We start from the raw sequence: 23,564 nt of genomic DNA on the forward strand, positions 1-23,564 counted from the left end.
AAGTTTGTCTCCTGCTTCCAGTCCCTATCTGTAATAACACATCAACTGTTTGACTGTTAAATTTCTCAGGTTTAAAACTTGTATGATGGTTTTCTTCTACATTTTCCTCACTACTCTGCTTAATGCAACTCTGCCATCATAAATTTAAGAAGTTTGCCCTATAGTGTTACATCAATTCTAAAGCAGTTTCTAAAACCTACATTGTGCAGATTGCTATTAATGAAATATTTAAATGAGTCTGTATATTTGTGTCACATCACAGAATAAACTAATCAGAGTTTCCAGTTCTTAGGAAGAATGTTTAGAAATGTCACACCCATGTACAATGTTGACAGAGATCAATTTCCTTGAACTCTTTTTAATACTGTCATGGTGCTAAGCTGTCCCATAGCCCCATGGCTATCTGCAGTTTTGTTGTTGGACTATATTGGGATTTGAAGGTTCTCACTGTCTGATTTCAAACATTTGACATATATTATTGTGAAATTCTTTTGTATGTCCACAAACCCGGCAACTTGCATTTTGTCTTTTGAATATGCACGTGGAAAATTTAACCCTAACTGCTTTGTTAAAATATATCCACAGTGATGCAGAGAAGCAGAATGAAGCCCTTAATGACCAAATAGAAGAATTGAATGGCACCCTGAAAGCCACTGAAAAAAGGACTGAAGAGATTTTGCAAGAAAAAAAAGATGTAATGAAGGAAATGGATGAGAGACAAACTTTAATACAAAAGAATGAACGACAATGCAATAATTTGACAAAATTACTAGAAATTAATGCAGAGAAGGAATTTGCCATCCTATCAGACAGGTTAGAGTAAGAGACATGAGCCATATGGAAAGAGTGAATGATTCTCTATTCTCAAAAGTTTATTTCTTTTTTTCTGCCGTTACTTCTATTTTCAAGTTTTATGCTGCAACCCGTGCAAATTATAAATGATCAGGCTTGGTTTTCACTTCCGAAATATTTATATAAAAATTTGGAATACAGAATTTAGGATCTGGCTTGAAGAAGAACATCAAAAAGCATCAGCATTTGATAAAATCCTATGAGATTTTACTCTTAAAAGTGAAATATTTTGGAGAGATCCTCTCTTTAGTGCCCACATTTTCTTTCCTGTGTAACCCACTGAAAGTATTTTGAAGAAGAATAAAGTATTTCAGTATTTTCATTTTCAAATGAGGCTCATAGATGTTTTCTCTCGTGTAGTCCTGAATTTCAGTGGGGATTGGTCAATGGTCTTCCCTTCAATTATAATTTTATATTTACTTGGTAAAGTAAAATAAACTGTTAGGTTGAAGGCAAGCTTCCAATGATTCCTCCTTTGCAGAGGGAGATGTGTAGTTGCAATTCTGGCCTTATACTCAGCAACAATGTTTTTGCTTTTCAAGCTTTGTATTGAAGGCCCATGGCATCTTACTTTGAAATGTTCTCTTATACTAAAAAATGTTTTCTTCTTCCTATATGTATTAGATTCAGTGACATTTTTAGCATATTTAGAACAGACTGTGGGACCTCACTGACATAATTGATCATAGTTATAAAAATGCTACCTTTTAAGGTAATTTTTGTATGTAGTTTACAAGTTTGTCTTGCTGAGCCATAGTAATGAAGTACTCAAAACCATTAAAATAGTTGTGCCTGTTTACACAAATGTCTTGATTAAGTTACCTGTTTCTAAAATTCTGTGTCTATCTATATAGACAAATTCTGGAAAATAATTTAGATAAATGTGTCTCGGAGAACAAAAATCAACAAGATATTCTCAGTCACCATCAAACAAAGAAAGATAAAGAACTGAAAAGTTTAAAAAAGATAGAGTTACAACTGAAAAGCATTTGGGATTCCTTGGAAGCAGATAAGGCAACACATAAAAGACTCAAATCGGAGGTTTGTATGAATGTGTTGATCATAAAGATTGTAAATTTTCTCGTAAGAAATATTTCTATGAAACCTCTTGACAGTCCTACAAGGGAAAAGGGGGGAAGACCATTATTTCATCTTCCTCATTTCCTCCTTGCTTTAGTATTTCACCCATTCCTCTTTCAATAATGCATTACTCTTTTCTGTTTTATTCAGTCTTTTGACTATCATAAAGGGAAGTGCTATTCTGCTTGTGTATTCAAAGCATTTTCTTTCTTTTCTGCTTCCAATTATTTCTTAAAAATTTACTTTTTTTATATTTTCTTTCTCTCATCACTGGTTCTTCCATTCTCTCTTTCCTATATATATTTTCTCCTATACTTGCTCCTTGCTCAGTCTAAATTCTGAGTCATAAAATATTAATCTTGTTTAGTCAGGTGAATGTTTTTTCACAGCACTTGATGTTTCCTACCTTGACACTGTCCTTCAAATTTTTCTTGGTCCTTCTAAGCAATTCAGGGCAGAAAAGAGTCTTACATAACTGTAAAGTCTTAAAAAATAGCTATACATATCAAATCTCATATATACTTAGCTTTGCTATTTAAACAACTCCAATTATTACTTGATAAAATTTAACATTATTGAACAATATTTTTTTGTCTCCCTTGAAATTCCTCCTGAATTCACTTGTGTATTACCTAGTAATATAAGCTCACCTGGGAGAAGGGAGAAAAGCTCTAGAACTACACAACAAAGTTTTGAATTGAATTTCCTTGAATAATGATTTAAGGGCTGACTCATATTCCAGACTTTGATCTTAATGCTTAAAGAGTTTCTGTTCAGTATCAGCTAAGAGAATCTGGGAGTTGGTATTTTTGCATGTGTTCCCATTGAGGAAATGTTCCTGGATGGAGAACCACAATTGTTTAAAAACATGTAATGCTAAAATCAAATGCCATAACTCACCAGCAGCTGTGGTTAGAGTTCACAGTCTGGGGTGAGATCCAAACCATCCTAGCCCAATTCCTTCGCCCTGTGGAAGGACAAGACCTGGTAGGTGTGTTACAAAAAGCATCATTATGGGGAGTAAGGGAAAAGGAATGCCATGAGAGACAGGAATGGAATTCTGATCAGTATTTTACACCAGCAGCTGCAGGATACTACTCTAATGCAAGTAGCCACAGCAATAGAGTTGTTTGAGCCCATTCTCCCATGCTCCATGTTTTCTCTGATTCCTTTCCTGGCTCTGTTAGAAGAGCAAATGTGAAATCATTGCTCCTCTGCATTGAAATACAGTACTATAGTAAGGAAGAGTCAAGTGGCCAACTTGATTCTGCTTGGCTTTTGCTATATTGGGACAATTTTAATTTGTAAGACTTGGGAGCACATCTAGCAAAAATTAAAAACCAGTATTTTAAGTAGAGAAAATTTCTTTAACTACTTAAACCCCCAGATTGACATTTATTCATTGTGATTCAAAGTGAAAAAAATCACAAGAATTAATTGTTTTATAAATATATGTTTGCAGAAGCAGCAGTACATCAGTGTGGTTCCCCAAATTTCTTCTTTTGAATCATATGCTAAATGCAGAATGACTGGTTTGTAGAATAAGGAAATTACAGGAACACTTCCTTCAAATGTGTTTTTCTCGTTAGTACATTGTGAAAGGTCAGCTATTGCTAAACACCAAAATTATGTGTGAAAGAGAACTGCTGGTCCTGCTGCCTCCAGCCTGGGGCAGAGCTGCTGCTCCTCTCCATGTGGGCCTTCTCTTTGCTCAGGCCACCTCAGAGACAGCCAAAGGTGTCTTAAGTTTAGCCCTGTCCTATGTGAACAGAGGACCTTAATAGATTAAAGATGTTTATATGAGCTTTTTATTTTTACACAGCAGAAGTGGTAACTAATATATGCTCCACAGAAAAGTTATTTTTGATCCCAGCACAAGACTGAAAGTCACTTTCTTAGGACAGGCTTTACTGACATTCTAGTAAACTTAAATCAAATCTCAGAGCTGGCAGCTGAATCTTAAGTAACCCCACACTTTGACCTGTACTTTGACCTGTACTGTGTCTCTTGTTTCCCTTTGCCATAATGGAAGTGAACAGAATTTAATTTTACAATACTATCACAGAAATGAAAATAACAAGTGCAAAACATCTACCTCTCAGTATTGATTTATAGTGAACTCTAACATCTGGTTGAGATCTGAGCAAGATATCACAGGGTTGTGTGTATTATCTTTGAATATCTTCCAGGTATGTTGTTAAATGCAATTTTTTCCCATCCATGTGAATTACAGATTTGAAATTAAAATCATTTGGATTGGAATGGACATTTAAAGGTTATTTGATCCAGACCCCTGGAGTAGGCAGGGACACCTTCATCTAGATCAGATTAGTCAGACTTCAGTCCAACCTGGCTTTGAATGTTTCCAGAGAAAGGGCCACCTCTCTGGGAAACCCGGGCCAGTGTTTCACCACCCTTGTTGAACAAAATTCATCCTTATATCTAATCCTCCCTCTTTTATTTTAAAATTAATATCCCTTTTCCAATCAGAGCAGTTCCTGCTAAATTGTTTGTCCCCATCAATTACACAGAGGCAATATATTCCATCATAGTTAACCTGATGCATTTTTTTCTTGCTTTCTTATAACCATAAAGAATTTTTTAAGTGAAGTTAATTACAGTGAGGCTAGTACAGCTTTTTGTCTTACAAGTTATATCATGTAAGTAGTTGTAGTGAGATTGATCAGATATATTTTAATCAAAGGTAGTGTTTTTAATGCATTCCTTCACATACTTAGTGTTAAAATCTGATTGAATGCATTAGAATGGTGTTAAAAACTGATTGAATAGATTAGAATAGAATTTTACCATAATGTACATGAAAAAATAATACATCAATGTTTGTGTTATTAGATTTGACTTTCTAGGGTCTAATGAAAATCCTACTGTAGTGATAAAAAGAAAAAAAATGTGATATCCATTTTATGTAGATGTGAACTCTTTGTTCCCTTTAGTAAGCTCAGAATTTCACTCTGAAAATCCTCTGGTAATTTAGATTATATTTTTATATATTGTCTCTGTGTTTATTTATTTTTAATGACAATTTAGTAGCTGAAAACCATAAACCTTCTAAATTTCCATGAAGTTTAGTGTTCATAGTTCTTGAAAGAAAAATTTGAGAAACTTCAGTAAGTTGCTGAGGAACTCTACTCAATTAAGTATTCTTGTACTAGCAATTATAAGAGAGAAATTTAATTTCTTAATTTGTGTAGCTACTTCTAACACAGTATCAGCAGTTTAAATTTTCATCATTTTTTCTTTGCATCACTATGTCCTTGGTTCATTTTGTAGGCAGAAATTAACGCAAAGAACAATGCAGCATTATCAGAAAGACGGCAAGAACTGCAGGAGGAGATTGAAACGATCAAGAGAGATTTAGCTGAACAGGTGCTGAATTCTGCTTTCTCATATTTTTTCATTTTGACAGTTGGTTTTCTATCATGAGAATAAAGGGGCTGTTTGAAGAAAAAATATAATGGAGTTTCTAGCTGCAGCTTTCTGGTGAGAAAATGCAATAGTATTTCTTCAGTTTTAAAGACCACTTGTCTTTCATTTTTAAAAACATTTTTTGTGTTACTGACCATATAATAGAAGGCAGAAAGCAAATCTTCTTTCTATTTTAAGTCTTTCTAAATGTTGTTGATGACACTGCAGTTAGAAATATATTGTTGTACATTTCCTTTGGATATGAAACCGTGTCTTGTTGCAACAATAAAAATGCAGCATTTGTACATTAAGATTTTTAATCTTCACAGTTCTGTCATTTGTGGATGCCTGCCTGTATGCAGCACAGCCATACTGAGTGTGGCAATGCAGATCCTGTGTTACAAGAGCACCAGTACTTGCCACTACATAAATGACCTTATAAGAAGCAATCTATTTCAGACATACTTCCTTGCTACCTCCAAGGTCAAACCTCCTTGTCTTCTCTCTCTTATATCCATTTTCTTTCTGTGCTTTGTTTGAATTCATTAACATTATCAAGTGGGGATCTGCTTGTATTTGGATGCATGTGCCTTCCAGTACCTACCTGGCGTGTTTTGGGATATGTACCTTGTGTGCCACAGACAGGCACGCAGTCAGTGGAGCCTGGGGAGCTTCCATCACCTCCTCCTGAAACATGGCACTGAACTTCCCTAAAGATTATACAGCTATAAATATCCATTCTGTCCAATGGACAATAGCTGAGAGATGTCACACTGAGGAACAGAAATGCTCGTAGGTGATAATATATTCTGAAATGTTATTATAGGGATTGTGCATGGTGTTTTAAAGCAATAATTAATTATGGTTTTAAATCTATGTAGTCTGTATATTTGTTTACATTGCAGATAAACCCAAAGTATTTCCAGCTTTGGGTTTGCCAACACTGATACATTGTTGCATTGGGATTTAAATTTAATCTTCTCTAGGAAATGATATCAGAAAGAGATGCCCACGTGTTAGAAGAATGCATTGCTGCAGAACGCTTGCTTTTCAAAGAGCAGGAAAAATGCAGAAATGAGTTATCCACACTTACACGTCTGACTTTGCTCCGAGCTGATGAGAAGCAACTGAAATGCAGGGATATTCAGAAAGCCAAGGTAAAAAATGATATATTTGGAAGATTGTTCAAAATACCAGCTGATATAGGGAGAAGTTAAATTACTAGTGAGGGGAGTTCCACCAGAACACTGGAAACTCTCAATACTCTCATTAAAAAACTCTTAAAAAAACCTCTCAATACCAGTGGGAGGTGAGAAAAGGCCTCTCCATTTAAGATTGATGGTCCAGGCTATTGAGGACTGAACACAACTGGAATCAAAAGATCCAGAAACTTAACAGAATGCAATTCTGCCCAAACATCAGTAACTGCTTAAAAGTCAGAATTGAGTAAGAAAGAAATTTTATTTGTAAAGATACAATTTCAGTGTTTCATATGCTATATAATTATATAATGATGGACTTGACAGGCTGATCAGTAGAAAGAGTGGAACTCCAGATAGAGTGAATCAAGCATTTAAGATGCAGCATCAAATTATCTACATTACTAATAGTAATTGTAAGCTTAATATAAATGGAAAAACTGTGCTTTTTTATGTTGTTGTAATAAAAACCTTCCATTATAATAAGAAAAAGTTCTTACAATAATGTCCTCTCACTGTCTTTTTCTCATCTAAGAGTTGTTCTGGGTAATTTCACTGAAGACATTTCTTTAGTATATCTAAAGTGCTTACTAAATTTTATTTAAATTTCAGATTCAACTCCAAAGTCTTGTTAAAGAACTAAAAAGAATGGATAGTGAACTAATCATCTGCAAAAAGATGAAAAAAGAAAACGAAAAAGAGTAAGAAAATAATAACAATACATTATTTCAAAAAAGTCTTCTAAAGCAAATTTTATCCAAGTAATGCAGACATAAAATGCTAATAATTATTTCTTTCACATATCTCATTTCTTCAGACTCCAAGGAGTTACTAAGATGTGTGATCTTATGCAAATTGAAAAGGACAAATCTATAGATTTGATGCGTATTGCTCAGTGGAAAGCAAAAGAAGGTGAAAACCGGGTAAAATTGCTAGAAAATAATATAGAAAATTTAAGACATGCTGTTATGACCAGAGAAAGGTGAGTTTAAAGTACACTGTAGTTCACAATTATAGAAATTTAAGACTGGAAAAAATCTTAGGAGGGAATCTATTCCATCTTCAATTATGTCCATTTCATCCTTGATAGGTATTATCCTGACTTTTTAAATCTGATTAAAACAAAGGCATTTAGAAACACTCCTCCATAATCGGTTCCAATTTCTTATCCCACTAACACTCCACAACTAGCTTGGGCATCAATGCTTGTCAGAAAGTTGTTTTGAAGTTTGTCTGGCTACTCTCTCATTTCTCATCCTTTATATCAGAGTTCTTGGATCTCAGCTTTTGCATTATCGTGCTGTTTCGTTCAGTGTGAGCATCACCATTGCACTCAGATCTGCTGTCCTTAGAGAAAAAGAGGTCTGACACAGATGATTCCCTAATGAAGTGGTGCATGGGACTATTAAATGAGTCACTAGCTAGGAATATGGCTGTCTAATTATAAAATTAGATCAAATTGGGGATTTTGGTTCAAACTCACACTGAAGTTTATTACATAACATTTATTTCAGATAAAGTGTGGTTTCAATTTCGAAAAAACTTAGAATGAAAGGTTACATTCACAGCAAAGATAATGAGGCAGAATAGCTGATACTTGTGACTCTCTTTTTTCCTAGACCATTATTTAGAGAGGATATCTTTTTGCCATATTTTTGTCATCCTAGTGATGAAATTCTGCAATATAGACAGAATTACAATGTCTTGGAATTCTGTCCTTGGGCAAAGAGGGAGAAAGTGAATAGCCAACTGTGTAAGCAAAACAGGAAAACCAAAATTGAGTAGTTAAAAATAACATGATTTTCCAAAAACTTCATTATTTGGTGCCAAAAAATTGTTAAATCAGAAAAACAACACACTAGATATTTTTTGTGAATCTCCTAGTAGTTTGGTTTCAAAGTCATGCTAGAGATAGCTAAAAAAGAGGTAGAACTTCAGTGATTGAAGCAATTTTGTCAAGATGTACAAGCTGACATTTTTTGGTAAGAATTTTGAGGCCTTCCCAGTTGATGAAAGAAGGGGGAAAAGAGGCTAATAAGACATAAATTTTGTACAGATATCAGAAGTATATAAATATTATAATTTATGTCCCTACTCAGTACAGATCCAACAGATATTTTGGGCTCTGCAAAACTAGATTTAAAACTGGTCAGAGGTATTGAATTTTCAGTAACTCTCTTGCCTATGAAAAATATTTTAAATCCCAGTAATAGACTTTAGTATCAGTACCACTGACTTCACTGCAACCTATGCAATTTGGAGGACAGAGTATCAGTCCAAGTAAGGCAAGAAATTTTCAGAAAATATTTAAAACACATTGCATTTCCACAATTCTGTTATACTTTCAGTCTGAAACTTGACTTACACATATTTAATTGAATTCAGTAATACCCTGTGGTACTCAAAGTGTTATACATGTGGGGGAAATGAAAGAAAGCAGCTCCCTGCTCTGTATACAGCACATCAACAATTTAATGATGGAGCCCATGAGGGAAGGATATTTCATCTGCAGGTCTGTGTTTTAGCAGGAGACTTTGCTTCTCCTTTCACTACCTCTTTTGCATGTTGACATGAATATCTTCATAGTGTAGATAAAAGTCGTGTCTTGATCCAGAAGTGGTACCACAGATCAAATGCAATAACTCTGAATTCTGTGCTGTGAGATAATAAATACTCAATTTAGTGACAAGAATCTGTCTTTTAAATGAGGGGCCACCATCCAGTGATCAAAAAGGATGCTGGAAATAATATCTGTTCTTTATTTTTATGTGATCTGGTCACTAACCTCCCACTATGTTTTGGTTTCTTTTTCCATCTGTCAAGTGGGCAGATGAAATAATAATGGGCAATCTAATAATTTTCTTTCTTGTGTTAATGTTGTGACACACTGTTTTATAAACAATAGCTTTGAAGAACTTTGAGTTGCAACCACAAAATAATTTAAATATTGTTTTTTAAATAGAATGGCAGGATTTCGACACAATAAGACTTTTCATCACAGTTTATGTATATGCTCTTAAACTTTATTTTTTATGGCTACTTGGGCTACCTAGTACAGAATAAAAAAGCTGTAGTGCAATGCTCCCTGCATAGCATTTTTCTTGTGCCAGAATCCAGTTCTTTTTAAGCTGGAAAGAACTTGCAAAAAAACATGCTCTCAGATTGTCTTTCTTCCTCGTGTAAAGCTTCTGTGAATCAGAGACATAGAGGAGCCCTTGTGGGCTTCAGAAATACATTTAAGCTCTGCTTTTAATTGCTGAAATTGGTTTCAAATTGAAAGAACTAAAAATATTCCCACATTTCTGTTACATTAAAGAAAATTGCAGGAGAACTATCTGAAGATTAAAAAGAATGAGAGAATGAAAGATTTCATCCAAAAAGATTATGTCAAAGTTGAACAAGAGATGCTAGAGAATAAAGAAAAGGAAAAATATTTGCATGTTGACAGACTTACTGCTGCAGCCACACACATGGAAAAGGAAATTTCACAGCTACGCAAAAATTATGAAAGGGTTATTGAGCAACGAGATGAGAGGTACATTTGTAAATTTGATCTAAGGTAGTGCTTAATTTTGACATTCATGAAGCAACAATACTTTTTAGCTTATGAGCACTCCTCATTAGGATTGCTAAAGGTCTGTGGCACTGCAATGTTTTGCTGAGCAGTCCCCCTCCCTGCACTGCTAGTGCTGCTTTGCATTATGTAGATGTTTCTCCACTGGTGATCATGGTCATGCTTCAGAACTTTTATTCAAAAAATATGTTATCTTGGCTACTGAATGCCTTGAGGCTTGTGGCCACCTGCTCTGTTTGTGCATTGTGCACAGTTATGGCATCTTCAAAATGCAGATTATCTATATCTCTCTAATCTTAAACCAGTTTTAAATGCTGTAGAAGGCCAGAAGACGTTAAAAATTATGTGAGAGACAAGAGTCACCTTTCCAAGGGTTTGATTTCTGATTTTCACATTGCAATTATTATGTTACTTATTTAAAATGCTGTCATTAGATTAAAATGATAACTGAGAAAGCTTCATACATTGTCACAGATTATTACTATCTTTTAAGATAACTTTTTAATGTTCTTGAATGGAATATGACTCATTTTTCTAAAAAATTATCTTTAAATTTTGGTTTTATTTCAGTGGTCTTTTGCTCAAAGAACGAGAAGAAGAACTGGGCATTTTGTATGAAAAAATAAACAGGCAAGAGGTGTTGCGTAGGAATGGAGAAACTAAGATGCAGGTTATGGATGAAAAGATCAGTTTGCTGAAGCTGAAGTTAGTTGAGAAAAAAAGAGAGGTTAAATTGTGTTTTAAAGAACTCTCAGTGAAGAATGCCCTGGATGCACAACTGGTGAAACTTCAGATACAGGTTGGTGTTAAAGGAAACCTTCTTTACTATTGTTCTGTATTTTAAAATTTAAGGTGATTTCATAGGAAAAAAATATCTGGATGTACAAGGTTAATTAAAACAGCAAGTTTAGTAATGCACCTGTCTAGCAAAGCACTGATACACGTTTTTAACTTTACATATGTGAGTTTTTACGCTTATGTGTAACAGGCTCATGGTCTTTGTTTCACACATGCCAAATGTTTCCTGGGTATGGAATTCCAGCTAGCCCACCCCACAGCCTGAAATGTCAGTATGACTAAGCTGGAGAATAGGAGTCATGGGGGAAAAATGAGACTGTAGATAAAATTTGTTAAAACTGTATTGATGGAGTAGGTGGAGGGGTGGGAGATACACTTAGACATCAAATTTCTAAAATAATAACTCAATTCACACTTGACCCTGGGCCTACTCTGGAAACTCTGCTGCCTACAATGATATAATCCACATGTATTTTCTTTTGCACAAAAACAGTGTAAGTTTTAGTCCTAGTTACAAAATAGCATTAAACAGCTAACAAACTGCAGTGCTTGGGACATTCTTTCCTGGCTTTCTGAAATGGCTCATTTACTTTTGACCTTATCTCCAGATGGTAATTTTTCCCATACATACTCTGTTAATGCCTGCACAAAATCATAAATTGGGCTGTTCCGTTGCCTTTCAAACTCACATCAGTGGCAGCTGTGGCTCACTGTTTAATAGTGCTTGCACTATTCTCTTATTTCTGGCCTTTCGAAGAAATTGTATGCTCTGCTACAAGAACAAAACATAGTACATGTTTTAATACCTCATGCAAACCATGCCCCAAAGACCTTTGCAGGGCCATCACAGATTTAAATGATGAACTGAGGCAGCATTAAAAAAAAAAAAAAAAGAAGACTAAATGAAAAAAACTAAAAAGACCTCAAAGTTTTCAGGTAAGATTTAAAATGAGACTGAGAGTCACTGAGTCAAATACAGTAGTAGCAAAATACAGATTATTTTTGTGATCTGACAGAATCAATCATGAAACTTTGCTTTTTCTGTTCTGCATTCCTGCAACTTTCTCCTTTATGATGATAGTTCATGTGAAACCTAAAATCACTGTTAAAGGGAGGCTAATGTTGGAGGTGCTTTAAATCTTTTTGCAATGTTGACAGAAAATTAAAAAGTAGGAAAATCCAGAGTGGTGTGATATTATGCATGCAATAGTCTTAATAAATGTTCCCAAGCGAGGAGTTTTCCAGTGAAGAATGGCAAATAATCAGTTATCAACCTTTACAATTTACCTAGATACTGTGATTACTGAATATTACATGGCTCAGACTGGCTGTTAACTCTTTCATCTCCCAATGCTCCACCATTCATCATTAATGCTCTTACTCCCACTGCCAATAGGAATTAAGTCCAATGAGAAGCAGTTTCAAATTGTTTGGCTTTATCTCCATGATGTAAACAAAATCCACGAGCCCAAATGTGAATTTTGGTGTTGATTGCCAAATTCACACTGCTGGTTCTTGTACTGATTTCAGATTTGACCCCATGTTGAAATCTGACTCAGCTGCTGTTCGGTTACCACGGTCACAGACTGTCCGGGTTGGGCAGGCTGAATGCTGTACCTGTGCCTCTTCTGTCCTCCCCTTTTCCTACCCTTCCTGCCTCCTTCTGTCTTCAGCAATACCAGACCTCTTTGAAGCAAGTGCTAGTAACATGGACTAGGTATTTTCATTATTATCAAAGAAAAAAATTTAAATCAGAAATATTTACAGACTGCAAAAACTGACTCATAATCTCAGCAGCTGTAGTGCCCATTTGGAAGGGGAAAAGCCCAGATCAGGGCTCTGTGCCAATTCAGCAAGAACAAACACTTCACCTGGGTCTCCTACATTCCACATGAGCTGCTTAATCATCAAAGTGATGCATGTTCCACTTGTATGCTTTTCATCAGAAGCTTCCTATTTCCACAAAACATTAGTGAATAGTTAAGCTAAAAAAATACCATCATCTGAAGCAAGACCAGACCTCTTCTAAGCAAGTGCAAGTAACATGGACTAGATAGGCTTGTTAACATCAAGGTAAAGATTTAAAAATAGAAATATTTACAGGCACTTCTTTACACAAAAATTACCTGGTGAGACTGTAAGGTGGTTTTCTCTGGGCATACAACTATGTAACTTTTAATTGGGACTGCACATCAAGGGACTGTTCCTGCTGACTGAAGTGACCCATAAAAACTAATCTACCTTCATGCATCAATGAGAAAGACTTAGCATCAATCATTAATTAGTCCAACACGTAGACCTGCTGAGCTGTCATGGTGCTGTAGATGGGACTTTCATGCCTTGGAGCTCAGGCAATATACAAGCATTATCAGTTTATTTGAGGCATTTGGCAACAGCATTTGTCCAGGTTTTAATACACGAAAATCTTCAGACTATATCACCATATCGTAGAATAATGAGACTAGTAGAGAGATAAAGAATTTATCTAGGCAATCTGCTCCCACAGCAGCATTGGATTGCCTGAGAGGGCTAAGCTGTGGTTTCAAGCCACCACTGAGAAACAGGTTTCCCCAAGCAAGCTATCCCAGTCTTTCCTTAACAGTGGAAAAATTTTCTTGAGCTTTAGCCTGGATCTTTCTTGCTGTGGTGTAAGAATATTGGTTTATATTCTGTCCTCCAGGGACATTACAAATGGACAATTCTTTTCCTTTCTGTAACACTTCATGTTACTGGAAGGATGTTAATCATGTTCCTCTCCCATCCTTTTGCTAGGCTACTCAACCTCGTTTCTTTCAATCAGCTCTTAGAGATTTTTCTTAGATCATTCTTCTGCATTTCTTTTATTTTTGACAATATAGTCTTTATTTGTCTTGAAGGGCAGTGCTTGGTACCTGTAGCTGATAGTGAAAGGATTCATTCAGGCATCTTGCAGGTTACCTTCCTGCTTATGCATCCAGCTATGGTGGCCCCTTTCCTGACACTTGACATGGTGATTCATCTTCATGTTAATGTGTGTAACAACCAGACCCTTTTTTAAAGAAAGGGCATCCAACCAGTGGATTTGATTCTGTGCTTGTACAGGCAATTTTTCCTGCCTACATGCAACTACTTACATTTTTTAATTTACTATTATCTTTTTGATTCAGACCTTTTTTTCAAAGAAAGGTAATTTTGCATTTGAATCTTTTCCAAAATATACTTGCGGTTTCTCTGAGCTTAACCTCATTCTACTGATGAGGTATTTACTGTATATTTTAATCAAGAACCCATTTATGTTGCTTGTTTATGAGAACATCATATGAAATGTTGAAGCTATATAAAGATCAAAATGTATTACACCTACTATTTGTCATCCATAGACCTGTGGAATTATCATAGTAGACGTTGATCTGGCATGACTCAACACACCTGTGGTGGCTGTTATCCCTGTCATTTTTATCTTCTTGATGCCTACAGAGAAAACTTAATTATGTGTTCCAGATTTATTCTTCAGAAAGAGAAGTTATGGTTCCAAAGCTCCATCTGCACCCCTCCATTTTTTAAAATAGGTCTTGTATTTGCCCTTTTTTAGTGCTGTACATACCTCACCTACCTTCTCTGAGATTTCAAAATAAAAACCTGATGTCCACTTTTTCAGACCAGTTGCTTTATCTGGATGTGTTCCCTCCTTCAGCAATTCCTTCTGACTGATTACAGTCCAATGCAGAAAAACCTCTCTTATAGTCTTTTCCTGTCCTCTGTATCAAACCCACTCTAAGAAAGAGAGAAAGAATTTTTTAAAATTTTAAGACTTAGAATCTCCTATGACTCAGATAGTCTTTTCCAAGAAAAACACTACAAATTAGTAAAAAAATAAAGAAAGATGCCTGTAGTCATGTTACTTAAGCAGACACAGAATAGCATGGTTATCTCTAAATGCACTTTGATGCTTTTGGATTGGCTTGCATCTGATCACTTCCAATTCATATTTAAATTAAAAGTAAGGCTAGTATTTACACTTAACATGAAACTTTTAATGGCTTTTGGACTGTAGTTTTGCTGCAATAGTCCTTCTCTAAATTAACTATTCAGTCCTGCAAAAATTTCTTTGGTGAGCTGCCCCTAATCTCATTAAGATACCACTGCCTCCAACAAGGCATTTTCCCCCGAGTTAGTGGTTAAGAAATTTGGCCCCAGATAGAAAAGGTCACTGGAAGCATAGCTGCATCCTGCTGTTTGTGCTGGCCCTGCTTTTACATTCTTCCATTCTATGTATTTTTGGGCTTTAGCTATTTGTTAGCAAAATGTAACTTTCAGTACCTAGCTATGTTCAGAATCATGGTTTGCTGAGGAAATTGTTCATTACACTCATCTAAGGTTTTTACTTTAGCTGCTTTTAGACAAAGTGTACAGGAGTGAGTTGTGTGGTGCTTTGTTTACTAGGAAAATAAGTATTTAAGTGTTTTAGTAATGTTCCACTGCCACCTGAGAATATCTGTCACTTTTCTCTTTTCTAGTTAAATATGACTTGTTAACTTCCAGTGACAAACCTCATCCTGGCAACATCTAAACATTTACTTAATATTTTGGAGACTGTTCATAACTCTGAGAGCCTGAGACCATTTATTTCCTTAGTCAGTCATCACCTGCAGTGGATGGTTGCCATTTACACTTGGGTAGCTGTGTCAGTGCTAACAGCTCACTGACAGCCAGCCAGGTGCACATCAGAGCACACAGCCCCACCACTGTCAGTCTTGCAAGTCCAAACATGAAAAAACAGCCCCAGTCACTCAGTATTTAGGCTGAGCCTGGATGTCCCTGTAGCATATTCTGGGAAGCATTATTCCATGGGAAGGTCTCACATGGCAAAGGTCAGGGAACACCTGCCTCTGTGAGTCCCAAGGGTACCTCATTGCTCAGTGTCACTACTGGATCACTTCAGGACACATGCCTGGGAATGTTAGTGTAGAAAACATGGATGTCTGTAGGGATGAGACCCTCAGTACTGGTCAGCAGGGAAGCAGGGCTTTCTATTGTATTCCTGAGGATAAAAACCAAAAAGTAGCCTGAGCACCAAGAAACAGGTAGAACTCAATTTCTGTTAAACAGCAGGGTTTCCTCTGTCCTGCAACTGTCACACTGTAGTTCTCTTTTAAAAGAAAAAATTTTAAATGGCTCATAATTTTATGTTACCCACCCTCCTTCCCAGTATAAGCAATCCTTCTCTTTTGAAGTCTAAAGACCTAGGTCTGGGAATGAGTTTGGTGGGAATAAATAACTGTTGAGGCTCTTTGTTTGCTAGTATTCCCAGTGTAGGGACAAGATTAAAAAGCTGGAGGAAAACTATGGTGATGCCACAAATGAGAACAGAAAGCAAGAAATGGGAGGGAAGGACCCATCTCCACCTGAGCTGCTAAAAAGGATTGACAAGGTAATGTCACTTCTCATATCATAAGCTATCCTGCTGTGCTTGACCTCTTTTAGACATTGTAAATAGTGTATTTTATTTTTAAAATAAACTTTCTGTAAGAGGAATCAAAATAATTATGATTGGCCATTGTGAACTCCAGCCTAGCATCTGCTTTCCAGGTCAACTGAACATGGGACATTTGAATTCTTCCAGGAGAGGCTGGGGAGGGGAAGCTCTGTGAGGTTCCCCTGGCTCTGCAGCATCCTCTGCTGACTCCCTTCACATCACTGGCACCTCAGTGCAGACCCACCTCACTAGGGGAAGGCACAGAAAAGGGAGCAGAGGGAGATAAATGCAGAATAATAAACTGCTAACAAACAGGGTTATCAGTCTTTGCTAAGTGGCCATGAGCTGTTCACCACTATCCATGGGCTGTGAGCAGGAGGCAGAGCTGCCAGCCTCGTCACAAAGCCTGCATGTGTGACCCAGAAGCAAACACTGCCCCTTGGCAGGGCTGGGCCCTACTGCTTTGCTTCCCTGCTGAAAAAGGAGCTACCAAAGAGAGCTTGGTAGAAGCAGCAGCCAGGCCAGCCCAGCAGCTACACCTGACTGCAGCACTGCTGGTGACTGCCCCAGGAGACTCCAGAGGGAAGCATTTAGGTCCAATGGAAAGCCACTTTCAGAGCCCTTTGTGTGGGGGGAGGAAGGTAAAGAAACAGCATTTTCTTATACAGTTTTGTCTGTCCCAGTTATAGAAACACAGAACTCTTCCCACTGTGTTCAGTGTTTGGAGGAGATTCACAAAGGGCTCTGAAGGTGTGAGGGCAGTAGCAGCAAGCTCTGAGCACACCCCAGAGTCCTTCTTTTGAAATCCAGTTTGTAAAGACAGACCCTGAACACAGCTGCTTGTATTACCTGAGCTCTTTGCTTTTAGTATCCCATATTCCTTGACAGGAGGGAGCTCTGCATAGCTGAGAAGGCCACAACAGAGCCTGCTACCACCAGCCTACACATTAAGAAGGTTTTCTCGGAGTTGTGATAAGTTTAAATGTCTACTTCAATCTCCATGGGGTTTAAAGTCATTGTAGTTATAATTTGTTTATGGAGCCCATACTTTTTTTAGCATGAGGAGGGGAAAAGTATTTAAAGCAAGAGCTGAAACCTTCCATTATGATGTGACTCAAGGAACCAGAAGATTAAAAAAAAATTATGACTAGAAAAAAGCCCTATTGCTTTCAAGAAAAGCACAGCAAGGCAGTAACAATGGTGTAACCCCTGCCCCCAAAAGGGCCTGGCCTGATATGGAAGAATTGTACGACTGACAGCAACCAACTGAAGCAATCTGGGCCTGATCCTTGGCAGAGAAGGTGTAAATTTTGAGAAATCTGATAGTGAAGGTATTCATTTATGACTGTTCACTGGTATTATTTCAGCAGCTCGAGGCAATCACAGAGCACTTCATGCTGCACTTTCCCCTGTCCTTTCCTTCCACTGTGTTCTCCTCCTTGCTGCAGATAGAGGCAGAGCTGCTGCAGAAGGAGCAGAGGCTGCTGAAGATAGATTTCCTCTGTGAGAACATTTCTGACCTGACGGACAGAATGCGCACGGTGGTGGAGAGCGGCAAGCAGGACATGCTGCTGTTCGCTAGGAGGGTAAGAAGGGCACTGCACGCTCTGCCTGCCAGCCTGGACAAAATGAAACAGTATCTGGGCAAGAGGTGATTCAATTACAAAAGTGGCTGGAAATGTTGAGAGGCAAGTCATACGTTAGTCTTCAGAAATTACAGACAGGAATAGCAGCAGTAATACAGATAAACTGAAACTATTAAGCAAATGTCCTCTCTTTTAAAAATGAAGTTGCACCATAAATGATACCTTTCACTAAAATATAGAATTAGTTCTTTCTGAAGTAGAAACTTTGCAGGATCCTCCTTTGGCAATGTACTTAACAGCCTTTCCACAACAAACAGGTCAAAGGCTAAGAAGAACTAAGGGGAAAAAAGAAATAAATGAAGGCCAGGTAAATTCTACTCCAGCATACAAAAAGATGAACTTGGTATCTGGCTTCAAGTTCTTTTATTGTTTGGGTAGGGAGAATCACACAGGAAACATTATTTCCAATACAGTTTTTAAAATATAATTTTAGCAATTTGCTTTTAACTGCAAGTAATATTGTTTGGAAAGACCAAAAATGCTCCTAGCCCACATATTCCTAATGAAAAAGCTGCAAATCGAGCAGAACTGAGGGAAAGATCAAAAAAAAAACCTAAGTAATTAATGTAAAACAAGACCAGGGTAGAAATTTTTCTTAGATGTTAGGTTTGGCACACAGGAAAGCTTAAAACAGTTTTTTATAATTTATTTTAAACACACACAGAAATATCATGGTTGTTAACTGTGTTTGTGAAATGATGGCCATGGGCTAATAAACTACTGTAAGAATGGCAGTGTGCCAAAAGTTGCATTTGCAAGTGCTCTGGCTGTCCCAGCTCCAATTAGTCACTTAAAGAGTATTAAAGCTTTTTGTTTTGTTTTTTTTTAATCATCTGCAGTGAGACTCAAGGATTTCTGTCACATTCCTTTTCTGTTCGTCCCCTTTCCAAGGATAATGTCACAACCACAGCCCCTGCATCAGCATTGTCACTCAATTATCTCATAGGAATTGGGCTTATTCCAGCTTTATTATGAAGCTAATTGTGTATAAACTCAAAAAGAATTGGGATCCCAGGCCTTTGAGGGCTGGGGGAGTTTTGCTGTCCAGCTGAAAAGGCCAAGAAGCAAAGACAAATGTGCTTTTCTTTTCTTGTGCTGGAGTAAATGTGACTCCTTGAGCAGCCATTTTATTTTGTTCTAAGTGTTCACAAAAATTAAGTAATTTTCAAGAATTTAACTACTATTTAAAACCTTGTCAAGGTGGACTTATTTTCAGTGCCTAATGCTGACCCAAGTGTTATGCCCAGTGAGTGCCTAAAGGGAAGCCCTAACTGCAATGCACCCGTTTTGCATTCCAGAGCAACGAACTGCAGAGGGAGATAAATCGAAAAACCCAGGAGATAAGGGCTCTTTTTGCAGAGTTATCCATGAAGCAAGCACTTGCCCTTAAACTCCAGCAGGAAATCAGAGACAAGGAACAATCTGTGATGACTGCTTCATTGCTGATAAGTCAAGACCTTTCCCCTCCTAAAGCAGAAAAGGTCGGGTGGGAGATCCTAGACAGTGAGAAGATACAAAAAGCAGAAGCTGAAGCCAGAGCTGAAGTAAGTTTTTGTCATACATTGCAAGAGCTCCAGGAGCCAGTGCAGATGATGGTACAGAAAGAGACAACTGACAACCCACTACAGTGGGTTTGTGGAGTTGTAACTCTAGTCTGGCAACACCACTTGGAGCTGGTCATTGAATCTTAAGGAAATCATATACTAAAAACCTCACCTTTGGTTATTAAAGTAGTTTGTGTGACCATGCTGTGGCAGGGCAGCCATCAGTGGAATACTGCTTTTCACTGGATTTCAAGGTAAAGCTGCAAAAGGTGGAGTGTGGGGTTCAGGAGAAGTAAGTTTAATGTCTCCTGCATACAAGTTACAATGAGCATCAGGTCAGAAGCAGCAAGAAATCAGATTGCTGAGCAAGACACTGAGGGTAGGCAGGGCAGCATGGCAGACAGCACTTGAAACCTTACCCTGCTGGACACTGCCTCTGTCCTTGAGATGGTCAGTGATCCCAGAGCAGAGAGCTCCTACATAACAATAGTTTAGAATGAGAAACTTCTGTCATGGAACTTCTCATGCTGTGGCTCAAGTTTCCTTTCAGTGCTGTGGCAAAAGGCCCACTCTAGTAACTGTATTCAGGAACAGAATTACTCCACAGATGTTCAGTGCATAGTTACTACATCTTTTAAAAGTTAATCTAATCTGTTTTCTTGACAAACAACAAAAGCATGGCAGGATCAAACTGTCTACTATTTAAAAGGACAAACTCATATCTACATGGTCAAACCTCATGCTTTCCTTTTAATAGCCCTCCAGCTTTCCTGGCTTGCCAGGGATTAGACTAAGGGTGTTACCTTTGTCACAGATTCTGTGCACTGGCTCGGGGCAGCACTGGATTTTAAAGCACACAACCCCTGTGTGACCAAGCTGTGTTTCTCTGACAGGAGCCTGCAGAGGAGAAAGAAGGTGCACTACCCAGCCACCACCCCACTACCCCCGAGGAGGAGGAGGAGGAGGAGGAGGAGGAGGAGGAGAAGGAGGAGGAGGAGGAGGAGGAGAAGGAGGAGGAGGATGAGGAGGATGGACTCCCTTCAGATCAAGTGAGCCCTGGTCAAGACATTTAAAAAAGCCTCCTGCTGAGCCATCTGAAATCTGAACAGACAGCACCTGAAGCAGGAGAGACCATTACCAGCTGCTGGATCACAAGAGTCAGCAGCACTTACACTGCACTGAACAAAGAGCTGTTGGTGTTCAGCCAAATTCCATGCTGAAAATGAAGTATTTGTTCATGCCAAAAGCACAGCTAACTGGTCAGTGATCCAAAATCCTTTCTCCTGGTATCCCAAATGCAAAGCAGTATTATTTCCAAGTGTCAAGAAAAGTGAGTGATCATCATGCTATATTTATATTTTTTTTCCAGGTGAAGTTTTATTGCATCAGAAGGTATGTTAAAATACATTCATTAAAAAGAAAAGGCTAGGAAATCTTCTTCTGTTATTAATATAATACAAAGTGGTCATCATTATAGCCATACACCAACATGGCTTTCTGCAGTCTGAGACTGGAGTTCACACTTGCCAGAGAAATTCTGATTATAGTAAGAAAAATATTCCTTCTCACTATGCAGTCACTAAGAAAGCTAAAGCTTCACTGGTGGCAATGACAAGGGAGTGACCATGAACTTGCCAAGTCACACCTAGGAACTGGATCTTTTTATTTCACTGGTAAGGAACAGGGAGCATCAATGGAGATCACTCAGAAAGAATATCAGAGGTTGTTTTGAAAACCTCCCAAATATATAAAATATTAATGAGTTTCTCTAGTTTACTAGTGTGGAATTTTGTAGTTGTTTTTTTTTTAATCCAATAAAGGCTGCAGAAATCCTGCATGGCACAACTTGGCAGTTTTCTCTGTGTAGCACATTGCTATTCTTATTTGAAATTAATGTCACAGTTCAGAACTTAAAACAAAAGAGCAAACAATATTGGCTCAGTTACATACAAACAGAAGTTGAAAACAAAGGCAAAACAGCCTGCTTAATTTCTTTCTGAAATTTGAAGTTTGAACTGTAACACTAAAAGTTGTAAGAAAGGATTATGTAAAACTCTCTGCAAGCCAATGTTAAGATCAATTTCTAAAGCTTTTTTCTTATCCTGTTCACTTACAATATGTTATACATATCTTTAAAAAACAATAAAAAACCCCTCAAACAAACAAACAAACCCTCAACAAAATCTGTCACATGCACTTTAAGGAGATTATATTTTGTGCTAATTACAAAACTGAAAAGAGAATGCAGCCCCAGAAGCAGAAGTACCATAAGAAATTGATACCACCACAAGGAATGACTGTCTCTTTACTCATGCCTGACATAAAAAGTCATCTGTTATTCTTACCTGCTTTACACAATCACACCAAGAAATCCTTTTATTAATCCAAGTAAACAGTTACTAGTTCTTGTAACCCTGCAACTGGACTGCCTTTTCCAGCATTGTCTTGTTAAAAGAAGTGACATTTACACCAATTTTCACAGCATGTTTTGACACTGTTGTTCCACTTCCTTGACCACTTCAAAATGAACCCACAGATATATTTCAAACCTAGGGTTATGTCAAATACATTTCTCTAGGATTTATCTAGAAGTCAGTTTGTTGGACCAAACACTGTTTTAGTAGCTCATGTCAGTACTGGTGACTACCCAAAACTGCAGGTTATTTGGGAAACAACATTGCATTTAAATAAATACTTTTACAGAGGCACCACTCATTGACAGTCTTCTTCAACAGCATGTTATTTCAGGAGTATTTGAGGCCCAGAAGTGTCATAGTGTGCTTGAGTGCTGTTTCCTCTACAAATCTTGCATTTACATGGTCTTGTTTTTCATATGGATGCACACCTAGAAAAACATGGTGAGGAAGTATTTACAAAATTGTACATGCTCCTGTACACTTCTAGTCCTGCTGTCTATTAAACATCTTCATCTACAATACCAAAAGATAAGGGTTAATAGAAATGTGTTTTCATGCACCCCAAATACTTACAGCTTTCAGTGGTGCCCTTTGGATGCTCATCCATGGCATAAACTATCTTATTAGTGGGATGTAAGTAAATTATAACCCACACAGAGGGAAGCCTCTCTGGAGGCTGGACTTCCAACTGGAGACCCAAACCCAGCTTGAAGTAGAGTGGCTCTGTTGGTCTAGTCCATGAACTGGCTCAGGGCACGTGCTCACATACTGCTGCTACATGGTTTAACTCTTTTTCCTCCCCAAACAGGATGATACCCATACATGGAGGCTCTTGGCCCCTGACACTTTCCATCAGCAGATGACCAAACCTATGTGTTCAGACATCACTGAAGTTGTAATAACTCAATAATGGGAATATAGGCAGGATACATCTGAGTGAGCATCAAAGGGTAACAATCACTGGTCTTCCAAAGTACAGAATTAACACTACCTTGATTCTCTATCTCTGCCAGCATATTAGTCAGGTAGTTCAGTGGCAAAAACTCCACAGGGAAGGAGAGTGTCTCAGGGACAGGCCTGCTGCACTGTAAGGGAGAACATTCTGTGTTACTTCACAAAGTCCCACAGTCACACCAAGGTTTCAATGTTTCTTTAGTGTGTTACAGTCCACAGAAAGCTCAGAAATCTCAACAGTGTCCAAGCATAGGATTTTAAAACAGCCTCTGTACTCTTACCTGCCTGTTTCCCAGCTTCTCAAGCAAAAGTTTCACATATTTCCGTGCTATTAAATTTGCATTTATTGGATGATTCCAGTACTGGCGGACCTTTTGACCAAGAGCCTAGTGAGCAAAAAACAAACCCCAAAACCTGAGAACATGGAATGGGACAGTGGAAACTTTGAAAGAGGAGAAGGGAGGAAAAGCTGACACAAAACCCAGGCTGTAATGTAGATATGCTTTGCTTTCAGACCCCAATGACAGAGGCTAAGAGGTCATCATGTTTAGCCATGGAACCTGCCTTTCATAGTCAGTAACTAAGAGATCACAATGTGCTCTCAAAATGTGGGAAATCA

The 23,564-nt window shown here is 37.7% G+C and overlaps 2 protein-coding genes across 5 annotated transcripts in view; one reads left to right on the forward strand and one right to left on the reverse strand.

The window, feature by feature from the left end:
- Positions 1-20,679, forward strand: part of CCDC146 (coiled-coil domain containing 146) — a 57,758-nt gene extending 37,079 nt beyond the window's left edge. Inside the window, exons 7-19 of the mRNA XM_030960842.1 lie at positions 586-813; positions 1,707-1,893; positions 5,224-5,319; positions 6,345-6,515; positions 7,170-7,258; positions 7,375-7,539; positions 9,874-10,092; positions 10,702-10,930; positions 16,211-16,339; positions 17,833-17,970; positions 19,329-19,574; positions 20,468-20,571; positions 20,607-20,679. Of these exons, the coding sequence (XP_030816702.1) occupies positions 586-813; positions 1,707-1,893; positions 5,224-5,319; positions 6,345-6,515; positions 7,170-7,258; positions 7,375-7,539; positions 9,874-10,092; positions 10,702-10,930; positions 16,211-16,339; positions 17,833-17,970; positions 19,329-19,574; positions 20,468-20,571; positions 20,607-20,679 (2,074 nt within the window). The remainder of the gene's footprint in view (positions 1-585; positions 814-1,706; positions 1,894-5,223; positions 5,320-6,344; positions 6,516-7,169; positions 7,259-7,374; positions 7,540-9,873; positions 10,093-10,701; positions 10,931-16,210; positions 16,340-17,832; positions 17,971-19,328; positions 19,575-20,467; positions 20,572-20,606) is intronic.
- A 266-nt stretch (positions 20,680-20,945) lies between these two features.
- The window catches only part of GSAP (gamma-secretase activating protein), a 45,086-nt gene continuing 42,467 nt past the window's right edge, over positions 20,946-23,564 (reverse strand). For all 4 annotated transcript variants that reach the window (XM_030960582.1, XM_030960581.1, XM_030960580.1 and 1 more), the window contains 3 exons: positions 23,227-23,331; positions 22,983-23,076; positions 20,946-22,419 (listed from right to left, as the gene is read on the reverse strand). In XM_030960582.1, coding sequence (XP_030816442.1) covers positions 22,319-22,419; positions 22,983-23,076; positions 23,227-23,331 — 300 coding nt within the window. In that variant the 3' untranslated portion in view covers positions 20,946-22,318. The remainder of the gene's footprint in view (positions 22,420-22,982; positions 23,077-23,226; positions 23,332-23,564) is intronic.

This window comes from Camarhynchus parvulus, chromosome 1A, assembly GCF_901933205.1.
Source record: "Camarhynchus parvulus chromosome 1A, STF_HiC, whole genome shotgun sequence".
Lineage (NCBI taxonomy): Eukaryota > Metazoa > Chordata > Aves > Passeriformes > Thraupidae > Camarhynchus > Camarhynchus parvulus.